The sequence below is a fragment of the Athene noctua genome, chromosome Z, assembly GCF_965140245.1.
Source record: "Athene noctua chromosome Z, bAthNoc1.hap1.1, whole genome shotgun sequence".
Taxonomy (NCBI): Eukaryota; Metazoa; Chordata; class Aves; order Strigiformes; family Strigidae; genus Athene; species Athene noctua.
The window spans coordinates 83,462,495-83,477,014 of record NC_134077.1 but is presented as its reverse complement, the minus strand read 5'-3'; the positions used below and the strand labels follow the sequence as shown (position 1 = coordinate 83,477,014).

At 37.2% G+C, this 14,520-nt stretch overlaps 1 protein-coding gene across 1 annotated transcript in view; it reads right to left on the bottom strand.

Moving 5' to 3' along the window:
* MSH3 (mutS homolog 3) overlaps positions 1-14,520 on the bottom strand; it is a 124,649-nt gene that overhangs the window by 39,609 nt on the left and 70,520 nt on the right. The window contains exons 14-17 of the mRNA XM_074931461.1: positions 9,322-9,509; positions 5,711-5,879; positions 2,206-2,270; positions 755-871 (exon numbers count right to left, since the gene is read on the bottom strand). Coding sequence (XP_074787562.1) covers positions 755-871; positions 2,206-2,270; positions 5,711-5,879; positions 9,322-9,509 — 539 coding nt within the window. The remainder of the gene's footprint in view (positions 1-754; positions 872-2,205; positions 2,271-5,710; positions 5,880-9,321; positions 9,510-14,520) is intronic.

Genomic DNA, 14,520 nt, shown 5'->3' with positions numbered 1-14,520 from the left:
CCATTTTAAAGATCCTTTAGCTAAATAGTCAAATAACTCCATTCAAAACTCTGATCTAAGACAAACCGATCTTCCATGCCAGTTGTGAGGAAGATCTGTTTCTCCCATTACTTTCTAGCAAACAGACTCACAGTCAGGCACAGGGTTAGCATACAAAATATAGCGCTATGGAGAATCGCACTCACTCAAACAACTGCCCAAACACCCTAAACATTCCTAACTCAAAAACTGTAATACTGCAACTGTACTTGATTTATTACTACTTTTTAAGCAATGGTACACTTAACAGCAAAGGTATTCTCTATTTCAATTAATATCAAAAGTGAATTTGGTTAGCTTGTACTATAAATTCTTTTTTTATTTCACTTACATTGCCCTTCAATAATAATAAAACTCCTAGATTCAGTTTCACTCATTTACAGCCTGTCACACTTTCAAGTTCTTAATGCTGTGATATTAGTTATCAAATTTTGAAAGCCACTTTATGTATTTAATAGTGTATTTTCATCAGGATTTTAAAATCTAGAGACATCACTGCTGGTCTCAAGACACAGTCTGCAAAGGTCTTGCTTTCAAATGCTTTAAATTGAAGAACAATATTTTAATTGACTCTACTTAAAGTCGTGGGTAACAATTGAATTACCAACTTCTTTTTTAATAAGATAAGCACCCTTCTTTTTCTGTTCTTGTAACAAAAATTAAATAAATAAAAGAAAGTACTATTATAGAAACTGACTCTATTTTGTAAACTCACTCTAAAAAATTTAGCCATTCAGCATTGCAGTCAAGGACTAGCTGCTCCCGGAGCTGATTCAGATGTCTGTAATTTTCTATAATAAAAGGAGAGTGAAAACGGCTGACAGCTTTTGTACTGGAAGAGAGAAAAAAGCCAAATAGGAAATCAAGGTTACTAAGCAATCAGTTACACCATCTCCATGCAAAATTGGACTAGTGTTCTTACTCACTGTGAGCCTTGAAAACTGATGTTAAAAAAACCCCAAATCTTCTTCTATTATGGTACCAAACTCTATTGATTCCAATGATCTTTATTGTGAATAAAGTGGTTGGTTACGGCACCACTGCCCATTCAGAAGGCTTTTGAAATATTTTTCATAATGTAACATCTTTCACTGAAATCTATATATTTCACAAAGTTCTGTTACACAATATACTGCACAAATGGATGACTTTTCTCTGACTGCATATACAATGAACTCCAAAAAAAAATTTCACTTTAAAAAGGAAAAAGTCCCAATAAGCCTGAAATAAACTTAGTAAATACAGACTGTCTTGATAGTTTCCATTTGGGGCACTTGCTATTTATTTATGTATTTTCATTAAGGAGTCACTTTGGCATTCCTAGGCATTCTTTTACAAAATCCAGATGAACTGTAATTTGTTGTTCATCTTTCTAATTCTATCTGATCTTTGCACTTTTAATACTGAATTCTTGCATAAGTGATTAGAACATCACTTCAGTGTTCACCTTGATTATACCTGTCTCATGATGTTTGTGCTCACACATAAAGCAGACCTTGTAGAGAATTCAGCATTTACATGGATTCTACACCATAAACCATTAAGGTATTCAACTCGTTTAAATGATAAAAGGAATGGCTGAAAATAAAAGCAGCCAGCTACATAATTCAGTGCATCTCTGTTTCACCTACTGGAAAAAGTATCCAAAACTATCTAAAATCATGCTTACATAACACTAAGTACTAAAGCAAGCAAAGCTTGTCTGTTTGAATAAGTAAAATGACATTTTAAATACACTCTGATTATTGAGATGCACAAACTGATATTTGCACAGCTACCATTACCTTTCTGAATAAAATAAGAACAATCAAAATTTTATGAAAGATTTGCATCTACAAACTACAGGCACTACTGAATCAAAACCATAGTTTTGACACCAGTACCTGTACTTTAGAAGATTAAGCAAGTAGTATAGTACACTAAGGATCTACCATATAAAAACACATTTTAAGAACTCCATTTTTCAGTTTGTTTGGTTTTAAGCAAAACTTATTATGGCAATAAATTAACATAACTATTTTGGTTGGTTGGTTTTCAGTTTAAAAAAAAAAACCAAACACAAACACTGGAGCAATGAATGTGTATGTAATTAATTGTAATACCAAAATACCACTTTTTTTTCCTTACACATTTGAATAGAATAAACTTCAAAGACATTTTTCATACCTACTGATCATAACCCAGTCAGATGGTACAGATGATTTATTGGAATTCTTGACTTCTATCATAAACTAAAATAAACAGAAATGTAAGATTACACATCATGGGAAGTTAAAAAGACTACAGAACCATAATCATTATATATCAAGAAATCTGCATGAATCAGAGAAAAAACGTATTCAGCCTGAAGAGACTGAGAAGACCAGAAGCTAACATTCTTTTTTCCCCAGGGTGAGGGTTATGACGTACACATTTTCTGCCAAAAGAGCAACTCCTATACTGAGCTGGCTTTGTGCCCTACCATGTTGCTGCCCTTCTATTCCTCCATCCACTAACACACTCTTCTCGCGTCCCTCTTATCAAGCCAAAACCAGACTAAAGCTAGTAAGTATTGCTTACCCAATCCTGACAGAGCCTTGTAGAGAATTCAGTATTTACATAGACTTGACTCTGTAATACCACCTGTACTGAGGCTGCTCCTTATCAGTGAGATGTGCCTTCCTGTCTAGGGATCAGGGATTCATACTGAGCCATAGTTACCTACAACATTTCACAGACAAGATTTCAGAATCTCAGATCACTGCATATACAGTACCTTGCTTCAAGTTTGGATCAACTTAGTCAGAAAGGGAAGGAACAGGGGAAGCCAGCACCAATGGCAAGAGGCTCAGTGCAATGAAATTTACTTTATGTGTTTATTGCAATATTTTATATGATTCATATCGGTTATCATTGTAACATTAGCCCAAGGTCCTAGGCATCAAAGAATTGAGGCATTCTCAAATAAAAGAATTCAGCTGAAAAATTAATTTCTAGCAGAGATTAGATTAACCCAGAATCTGATCACCTTTACAGAAAACCACGGGACTGTCATCTGACAAAGCTTTTTCATTACATTTAGCATGATTCAGATAAAAAACTTCCACACCTCACCAGAAAAGCCAGCAATCGCCTTCAAGTACAAACAAGAATAATAATCCTAACATGAGCACAAGACTCCAGCAAGGACATGGTGCACTAGTTCTTAATTCACCTTAGACACTTTAAAAATATTTGGTACTGTAGAAACCCTGAAATTGCTTAATACACATGAGATAACAAGACTGAAAATGGGTAGAAGTAGGAACCTATAAAGATTTGAAAGTAAGCCAACTGCTGCTGCCACTAATGGTGTTGCTGATGTGCTGGTATTACAGTTTTTTCTGAAATTCATCTCAAAACAATTAAACATGCTGTTTAATTCTACAAAAAAGAAGACAGAAAAGAGTACCACATTTGTGTCTATGTTGGAGGCCTAACTGAACTCTGAACAGTCTAAATTAACACAGTCAGTTCAATTGCCTGGCTTGTTTGTGTGGCTAGTGAGAAAGAAGCACAGAGGTTGCAATCTTCTTCAAAACAACAAAATAATTTTCTTTTTTATCCTTTAATTCTTAGCCCTATTAGACAAATAATTGCAGTATTAAATAAACTGAGATCAAAGTACTGCTTATGCAATGCAAGAAGCAAGTATTTGTCAAATGTAGCAACTTCTCTCTAAATCCTACCTGAAACTAATAGCAATACTATCTCTATCCATACAGCCTCCCATCCTGTTTAGTTCATACTACAAATTACATTAGAGATCTGAAAACAAAAGATAAGATAGATATGGGCGTAATCTCATATTCTGGAAAAGGTATGTGTCAACTGGATCTTCATCAGAACAGGAACTTACAAACGTAAGTTAAACTGTGGGCTGACTAAAAATCTAACCATGTATTCATAATCATGGGTTTGGGGGCACACATGAAGAAGTAAATAGTTTGATTTATTCCCCCCCCCTTCAAGAAAGTCTGTTCCCTGAACAGAAGTTCAGAGTAAGGAGATACATTAAAAAAGTTTCCTGGCAATCTCTCTTCCTGAACTAGCAAATCATAAACCTGCTTCTGCCCAGGTCTGTTGTGAAGAAGCGTTTGAATACTACATCTATCAGAGTGCTGCAAGAACATAAGAACAATGCCCCATACAGATCTGAGGAAGAGCGAGCTCAACTCAGAGACTCTTGTTATGCCTATGCTCTGCTCCTCCCATACAATTCCTTTTCCATCACTTCCATTCTTTTAGTATCTTTCCTTTCCTCACTGACCATATTCTTCAACACTTCCTCTACTGCCTCTTTTGATTTCTCTGAAACACCCATATCAGATGTAATTAAGTAACAGCTATCCCTAACCTCTGCAGCTCCTTCTGTGAATAGACAAGAAAGATCTCTGTCTGTAATGATTTCTGAGTCCTCCCCTGCTACAAAGGCCTCCTCTCTTAACATGTGCATAGTGACTAGCAGTTTCTGAAACCCTCCTGTCCAGTTCACATCTGATTACTTCCTCAGATGCTCTCATTTCTTTGATCAACTCTTCTCTGCTCCTTCACACACGTGTTATCATCCACCTCTTAATTCAGCCTCTTTGAGAGTAATCGCTCCACTTTTGGCTCTTCCTTTCCTCAGCAACACTCAAAATGCACTCTTCACGTTTCCTCTTGGACTTACATGCTGACACCCTATCCAACTCTTTAGTCACATGTTTCTTCTTCTCAGCTTCACCATCTAAAGAAACATCTACTCAAAATATTTATCAAATGCTTCTATGTCTAATTCATCCCTTCTCAGATGCTCTCTTCAGCATTGCCTGTCTGCTCCCTGGTGTGTATTGTGGGTCTTTCTCAGCTTCCTAGATTCTCAATGTGACAGGGGGCTGCTTCCAGTTCCTTTCCTCCCTATCCTCACTGATTCATCTCTTTTACTCCTAACTCTGATTCAGTTTCCCAACTCCTTTCTTTCCCTAATTTTCTGTGGAGTTTTCCCCAACCTTCCCACTTTAGCTCTCAAAGAACAATGTTGAACAGTGCTACCTCACTGCTCCTTTCAGTTCCCCTACAAGTCTGGCAGGAACTGTCATACCTTTTTTTTTTTTTTTGCACTGAACTTCTCAGCTAGCTGGAGCGTGACCTGCCCACACTTGCACAGCATCTAGCAAACAAAGCTCCAGTCTGCAACTATCTTTTCTAAGAATTAAAAATATTAAAGAATGATAAATGTTATTTTACTTTTCCTCTTCTCTCCCATCTTTCAAATTACAGTCTCAATCAGTACTTACAAATCATTTTAGCATTCTTCAAATTAACCTAATGCTATGCTTCCTTGTTCTCTGAGAATATTTCAGCACTTAATAGCCATGTAATTAACCCTGGAAGTATGCAAGTGTTTTTACATATACAGAAAAGCAAACCATTACTACACGAAATTCAACTGCACTAATGTGTCTTTACTATTTAAATCACTAAGTAATTGGCTTAAAAAATAAAAAAGTAACATTCTCACAAAACTGTTCTTTAAAGTTGTACAAAAGATTATAGTCAAATGACCTCATCAAGTATCATGATAAGTGGAAAGAGTTCTAGTTAAGCCTAACTTTTAAGCTATTTTCTAGACAAGCAAGGATACAGTCATATGTAATAGACACCATATTACCTCTTGACCAGAAACTGTAACATACTCTGCAGAAGGATTTTTAATCTGTTTACGAATGTCTGTCAGATGCAATTGGATTTTAGAAAGCACATCCAGGATCTCCTCCTTCTTCTTTCTGATGACAGGGAAGTCTGTAAGGTCCTTGAACAATTGGGTTTTGTCTCCAGTCCTATCCATAAGAAGCATAATATAAAATAACAGTAAACCCAAGTATACATTCCCCAGTTCTACTAGTTGTATCCATATTTTTGTTATTCTCATTTGTTTTAACACTAGCTTTATTCCCCTCTAAATACAGCTTTTATGTTAGCTGGTCATAGTACACCGCATCTACCAAAAGCTGCCATATACACTACATAGAAAAGCTCTAGAAAAGTCACTGTCTATACAGTGACCCCCAGTGTATTCAAAACCAACCTATTTCTCTTCCTTTCTACTCTATTATATTATGCTTGTTCTTCTATACCAAACCCTGCTGACTTGGGTTTTTTGTGGTCTCAGGAACATGCATCCTGCAGTTTTCTGTTTGTTCTCCCTCAGTCGAGCAGAACAAGGAAAGGAAACACAAGAAAGATCATTCCCTTATGTCTCAATTCATAATTCTGGAATGCAATTGCTGTCTCAGACTGGAACATCCCAAGTGCTGGTATCGTCTTTATCATGATTAAACGTGAAGGTCTAGATAATTTCTGCATAACATGAACACATGATGTCTCTATGATTTTTCACATATTTAGAATTTGCCCAAATCTGGGTAGATTTAAATGAGAATTGCAAAGAAAAATCCCTCCCAAAAGGCCTTCATCAAAGCAGGGTGTCATCTGGAGTTTCTTAAGAGTAGCTTCCTTTTCTCAAGAAAAGATCAACCAGATTATTTTTTAATACATGCAAAACAATGCTCTTTTCTAGTCTCAATGTCAGAAAATGACAGAATTGTTTTGGCTGCACTATCTCATCTCAGGATTGAAACCTGAAACAGACAATGCCATTTAAATGTTTAAAACTGGGAAGTTGAACAAGCTATTAAAGATATGGTTGTCATAAGAAAATAACAAAAATGTAACTTATCCTCATTAGTATCGGGCAAACAATAAAAAGTAGTGCAATCAGCCCTAAGTTAATTGAAATACACATTTGTATTTTAGAGCAAATACAAAACTACCAGTTAATTACATAATTACCCTGAAATCTAATATTTGGAGAGCAAGTAATTAGCAAACGGAAAGCAATAAAACATGGAAGTAATAAAAAGTCTAATATTCCACCTATTCCAACACTCCTTTGCCTGAGGATGAAACTACAACTGGAGCCAGTGACCAGACAGGTAACACAGAGCTGTGCTTTCATTTTACATTACATGGACATAGTTATTATGTAAGTGACAGTAAAGATGCCATTTTAAAATACAATACTAATTTTTAGAAATGATTTTGTGCTAATTAGACCTGTTTCCATGGGAATGAAAGGAAAAAAAGATCACTAGTAGCCAGCAGCTGACTGTGAAGACTGTCACTGCTATATGATGCCTACCAAAAATTTAAAAGTTAACGGTTTAAAAAAAAAACACAAACCCCAAAATCTCAAACTCCCCTGGAGCAGAGGGATACTTTTGAAAATGCTACAGGATTTCATCCACACCACATAATAAAATTAACACATGATGCAGTATACATATGTGTGCGCAACTGTGTGTGTGCATGTATGTATAAGTAGTCATCATGATTTCAATGAAATAAATGTTTTTGAGTACAAATAATATTGCCAAACAAGCTTGAGATATGTAAAGGCCAAAAGGTAAGCTATTTTAGTTATCTTGAATAAATGCAAATAAGATCTATGCATTCTGCAGATCAGTAATGGTATCTTACACTATTGTATCTTCTTTCTGTATACTATTCTAGCCATCATCACAGTGACAGGAAAAAAAAAATCCGTATATTCAACCTACCTACAGTAAATCTGGTATAATTAAGATACAGTCTGTTTTGTCAAAACCTCCCAAAACTATAATTGGATACCAGGCATCGGTAGAAATCTCATAATCCCACCTGTCCAGCGGGCATAGCAATTATTTCTACCTTTCTCAACTTCTAAATTTTTATACCTTGCATCTGTCTCTAATTCAGAAGCAAATAAAGTAAGTTCTAGGTTTTAATTCTTAAATTTCTTTAATTGTAAATCTCTGCTGGAGAAAGATAAAAGGCATTTTATAAATAAATTGGATGTTTATTTTTAGTCTGTTTTGTAAATAAAAGATCAAGACTATGTTGCCCCAATATAACTACAAATTAAACTACATTCCACATCTTTCCTCAAAGGATCTCTAGGTATGTCATATCTCTTAACATTACATGAAAAAATGTTCAAAGTTAAATGAAACTTGCTCATAGAAAGGAAGTTTAGGATGGATGTTTGGATGATACCAACTTTGTGTTCAGAATGTCCTTTTAACATGTTCTGTAAAAACTACATTGAAAGATCAAACATCTGTGAAGTTAATTGCTCAGAAAGGTTGGCTGTGTAAGCCGGACAGGCTGCATCTGTGGTGCTAGGCAACTTTTTTTAGAAGAGTTTATACTCCTTTTTTTCAGAAGGGCAGTGACTTTTACTGGTCACAAGGTATTCCTCCTAAATCCTGTACCCTGAGAGGTATTTACACATCCACCCCTTTCTGAACACATGTTCTTTTTTTACTGTTCTGCATCTTAAGCCTCCTGCCTTCTTTCTGTGGTTAAAACTATGATCTGGGGTAACAATGGAGGTGGCAGTTCTTCAGAATAAATAGTATATAACAAATTATTTAAAGACATTCTCCCTTACAATGAGCATTCATTCCAATTCAGCATCGTCTTCGTCTACACTTTTCTTCTTGGACCAACAAGGGATAGAATTAAAAGGGCAGACAGCTTCCATACTTTCAGCTCACCTTTCCAAGACTACAGGAAGAACTCCAGAGAAAAGCCTCATCACACCAAGAGACTGAGTTAGGTGCTCCTTTAGACATTTTCTAGAGGGAGTCCACGAACAGAGCAATAACCCCAGAAATGCTCTAAGGGAGTACGAATCACACAGGCTACATGGAATCTTTAGAGCTGTTAATATTCACTGTCATCAGCGAGTGTGTAAAGATAAAAAAAAATAAAATGGGAGGCACTCAAAGCTTTGATGAATTTTCACAAAAATCATAAAAGGCATATTCCTGACAGCAGAGCAGCCACTCTGCTAAAGGTCAAGTCTTTCTTCAAAAGGAATAGCTTCTCTATTTTAAAATAATAATTAAAAAGTTGTTAAACAAATTAGCATAAGCTAATCAAGTTTTGCTCTAAACTCATTTCCAAAACCAGCTGAAAAAATTTCAAAAAATTATCATTCAGCCTGAGGTAGACACCCGCTAGGCAAAACACTTGCTCACCTAGTTTAATTTTAAAAAAAGAATGTAAGCTGCAGGAAACAACAACCTCTGCTTTTAACTATAAGCAACCTGTACATACATAAATACAAAATGAAAAATATAAAACTAAGGTGCATTAAAACAAGATGCATAATTCACATAACTGAATACATTTAGTCAGAAAGACTATGAGGCATAGAAGATTCATCTATTTACTTACTTGGCTGCTTCTTCATTAAGGATCTTTAAATAATGTTTTACAGGGGAGAGAAGTTCTGGGATTTCCAACAGTGCATTTTGTAATAGGGGAGTTTTCACATGAGAATGGATGACTGGAACAAGAACTTGAATTTCCAAGTCCAGACGAGATAGGGTGCTGACTATCAAGAAGAACTCTTGGGTTGAGCACTGAGAAGGGAAGCAATGTCTAAATCATTACAATGTATTATATTGTCATTAAATTCTACAGGGTTTTTTTCTTTTTGAAAAGGAGACAAAATATAATTAAAATGTATGGACTGTAATGCAACTGCATAATCATATCACATTTGCAAGGTTAATAAAGCATACTAATTGTTCTAACCACTGTTGTTAGGAATCAGTTGGGAGCTGATCTCCATTATTTCTGTTGTTGGATGGAGATGTGCAGCAGACAAATAGCAGAAAGATGGGCTAATAATGTGCAAACGGCAAAAGAGCATGTTGAGTAATTTTATGACCATCACAATTTGTCCATACAGGCTTGTGCATATGTGTACTGTTGATATGTGAATCTCCAGGCTGCTGTTTTGGCGAAAATGGATTTGGAAAGACAAGGTCAGGCACAGAGAGGGAGAGTCTTGGAACAAGAACACAGAAAAGAAAAGGGGAAAAAAAAAACCAAACAACTGAGAAAGAGAAAAACAGCAGTCATTGCTTAAAGTGCTTGTAGCTATTGTGAGCTTCAGCCTCTGGCTGGTTACTCCCAGGTCAATGCAATGAGAAGACTAAGAGAACACACTATCCCTGTCTTTGTCTTTCGTTCTCTCCTCACTACAGAGTTATGAAAGAGATTTTTCTATCTCTTTCAGGCAGTTAGCCAGGGTATCATCCAAAAGGAATCTCCCAGATTGGAGCCAATAGCACACTGTACTTTCAGAGCTTGCTTCATGATATCCACAGAGTAGAAGCATATTGGTTCCCTTAAAGCAGCTTCTCACCACAAGCAGTGACTTGTGAAAGAGAAACTCTTCTTTATTAACCATTAATATGACTTCTGACATGGCTCAAATATTTTGCTGTTATATTCTACACACTCTTCAACGTCAGCAGTTTGTCACCTATAGCTCATTTTCAAGAATTAGCAGTCAGGGTCAGGATTTTGCAAGCAGTTAACAACCTAACAAAACAATCCAACTCCTACCACACTCCTAGTCCCCCCCACTCCTTTGACCCATTCAGCTCTTAGTTACCCACGGTACTCATGCCCCACCTATAAATTAGGTAATACCTGTTCTCTCTGAAATGGTCTTAACAGAAGTGTGCACTTGTGTTAAACTGTATTCGCATACCAAATGGAAACCGAGTCTTATGAGACACTTAGTGCCTTCAAACGCTGCTGAATCCAGTGGCACTCCAGGACATTTCCATTTCAGAATGTGTGGTGGCTGGACACCAGGTACCCACCAAAGCCACTCTATCTCTCCCCTCCTCAGCTGGACAGAGACAGGAAAATATAATGAAAGGCTCATGTCTCAAGATAAAGACAGGGAGAGATCACTCACCAATTACTGTCACTGGCAAAACAGACTCAACTTGGGGAAATTAGCTTAATTTATTCCCAATCAAATCAGAGTAGGGTAATGAGAATTAAAAACTAAATCTTAAAACATCTTCCCACACCCCTTCCTCCTTCCTGGGCTCAACTTCAGATTTTCTCTAGCTCCTCCACAGCAGTAGGACAGGGGGATGGCTCCTCACACTCTACCCCTGCTCCAGCGTGGGGTCCCTGCCACAGGAGACAGTCCTCTGTGAACTTCTCCAGCGTGGGTCCATCCCACAGGCTGCAGCTCTTCACGGCTTGCTCCAGTGTGGGTCCCTCCCACGGGGTCACAAATCCTGCCAGCAAACCTGCTCCAGCGTGGGCTTCCCATGGGGCCACACGGTGCTTCAGGCATCCCCCTGCTCCGGGGTGGGCTCCTCCCTGGGCTGCAGGTGGAGATCTGCTCCACTGTGGACCACCGTGGGCTGCAGGGCACAGCTGCCTCACCACAGGCTGCACCACGGCCTGCGGGGGAACCTCTGCTCTGGCACCTGGAGCGTCTCCTCATCCTCCTTGTTCACTGACCTGGGTGTCTGCAGAGTTTCTCTCGCATGTTCTCACTCCTCTCTACCAGCTGCAACTACTGCTGTACAGCAAGTTTTTCCCCTTATTAACTATGTTATCCCAAAGGTGCTACCACTGTCACCGATAGGCTCAGCCTTGGCCAGAAGTGGGTCCATGTTGGAGCTGGTTGGTATTGGCTCTGTTGGATGTAGGGGAAACTTCTAGCAGCTTCTCACAGAAGCCACCCCATAGCTCTCCACTACCAAAACCTTGACACACAAACCCAATACAGAAGATTTTAAAAAAGCTGTCTATAAATAATTAATGCTGGCATTTTTTCATATTTATGATCTGTAGGAACATTCTTTCTTCAGTCTTCTGAACTTCTTCAAATTGGTCAACTGACAACACTGAAAAAGCTAGTTTATTTTCCTCACATGAGGATTGCAAGGAAGGGGCTAGTATATACTGAATGCTTCTACTAGAATATTCACTGTATACCACATCCTTCTCTTCCTATGTTTTTTCCATCTCCAGCCCAGGCAACATACAGTCTAGAACTTAATTTCTGGTCAGTATTTTGTGGTGATCAGTACAACAATTACAGAACATGTAGGTTTCAGTGAATTACTATTTCATAAAATATCTACATTTTTATTTTGTCATCCCTTCTCTTCCAGTTTCTTCCCAGAATCAAATTTTTGTTTCTCTTCCCTTCCCATACTCTTATGCAAGAACTAAGACAATTCTCTCATCTATTACACTGTAGTTTTTTCTCCCAAATAACTTCTGTACCCAAACATGGAAATGAGTAATAACGAAAATACTGGGCTGGAAAGGAATATTTTTCTCTCCCTCCCCACATATGTAAACCCTAAAATGTTTGCTCTGTAATGCCTACTAGCCCTTCAGAACATGAAGGCCATCTAAATGCAACTTTCTGAAAACAATAGAAAATAAATTAAGGTACATTCCAGATACAGCCTTAGCCCTCTTCATATTAAATACATGTCACGACAGTGACTAGTGATGGAATAGTGGCCTTCATACTGTATAAACACAGAATAAAGATACATCTAAACCTGCAGCCTTGGCAATCCAGTATGGAGACTGGAAGTTCTAAGTGACTGACAACAGTAAGGCTAGAAAGAAAATAATTTATAAGATTAATTGCTGCATTCCCTAATTTTCTCTATCATAAAGGCTATATTAAACAAAAATTCAAAAATAATTCCTGGCCATTTAAAATGCATTCCATCACTGAAGTAAATGTAACTGAACTTAGCAAAGCCAGTATCTATCAGATACTCTCCAACAAATTTGAAGCATGGCTGCGTGCTGAAGAACTGAACGTCATATTGAACAGGCAATGTTGGTAGATACTTGACTAAAGGAATAAGCAATTTAACCATGGTATTTCATGACATTCAGGAAGGCCAGGGAGATTACATTCTGAATGCTTCTGGAAAACCTGAGTTCATCTCTGTTTCAGATCCATGGAAGCTAGGGATAGAAGTGAACACTTTGGTGGTTTTCCTGCAACTGCTCAACTTTCCTGCATGGGTTTTTTTGTCTAGTCTTGGGCCCTTATATTCCAAGAGACTATGTGCTTAACGCTTCCTTTCTGAAACTAATTCATAAAGTAATATGTACCATCACATAAAAGTTTTATCAGATAGCCTAAATTTCCCTTCCGTTAAATTAATCCAAATATCTCTAGTTTTACCCTTTTGCATTACACTAACTCAACTCCTTTGCTGTTAACACCCTTCAAATATCTCTAAACCTTCTGCTCTCCTTTAATCATTGATTTAACCAAACTATAATCTTTTAATCTTTCTTCATAAACAATCCATTACTCAGCCACATGAAAACTTTGGTTCTTCCTGCATTTGCTGCAACTGATCAATATCTTTCTGATAATCTGGAACTTACTTATTCTATCTGACAACAAAAAAACCCAAAATAATAAAGCAATAAATCTGTCAATGGATTTGAAGTCAAAGCACAAAGGAAGGTCTGAAAGACTAAACAAATTATGAATCCTGGACTCAAAGTAAAATACAGTATGACTGGCTGCATCATCATCATCAACCTTGATGCAGATAAAGAATAAAATTCTGCAAGGCTGCCCTTAAATACAAAAAGTACTCAAGGACGCAAAGGCTGAAGTCCTGACACATGAAATTGCAAAGTAAGCCTCTGACAGACAGCAATAAGTGATTCATAGGAGAATAATGTCCAGAACAGAAGGAAGAGCGAATATGGACAGTATGAAATACATCAGTTGCACGGGTGGTGTTTCTTTAGGTATTTTTAAAAATTTTTCTTTAAAAAAATGAACTAAATGGGACTTAATTAGTACACTATATGAGGGCGGGAAAAGATTTTAAGAATACATAAGAACACCTGTCTGAGGTTTTCTTCAATAAGGGTGGTGAGGCTGGTGAAGGTGAGGCTTCAGTAAGTGGAGGAAGCTGGATTTCAAGGCACTGTCACCAATAAAGGAATCGGGGGAAGAAAAACACCAAAAAAATCTTTGTCATGTACAAAAGACACCATAAACAACCCTGAAAGTTATCATGAGATTTCTCAGAGGATGTTTAGTGAACAGCCTGATGCTTCTCACAGCAACTCTGATAGCCTACACACCATAACAGTCATCTAATGAGTTAAAACTCATTCAATTCTACTGCAAGCTACGGTCAACAGTACCTTTGGAGAATGGGAAATTCAACATGCTTTACTGAAAACAACTTTGTCAAACAGCGTTCTCAAGAAAAAGGATGAATGTACCCATTTTGTGCTTATTCAGAGTATTACTGTTTCCCCTGGCTTGATTTTAGTAACACTGCAGGACTTTGCATTTAAAATTTAATGGCTTCACTGCAGAAATTATTTACTAAGCAAAGAGATAGCTTGGAACAGATGTGTAAAAATAACTCTGAAAAGCTGGATTCTGTTAAAGTGGGACTGATTCCATTTAAATCCTAAGTAACCTTACAAAAGATATATAACTGTTATAAATAAGAAGCTTTTAAAATACAGTAGAAGTGGTTTACATAAAGCAGGATTAATAGCCTTACATTCACGGAAGATTCTCACAGGCTTATT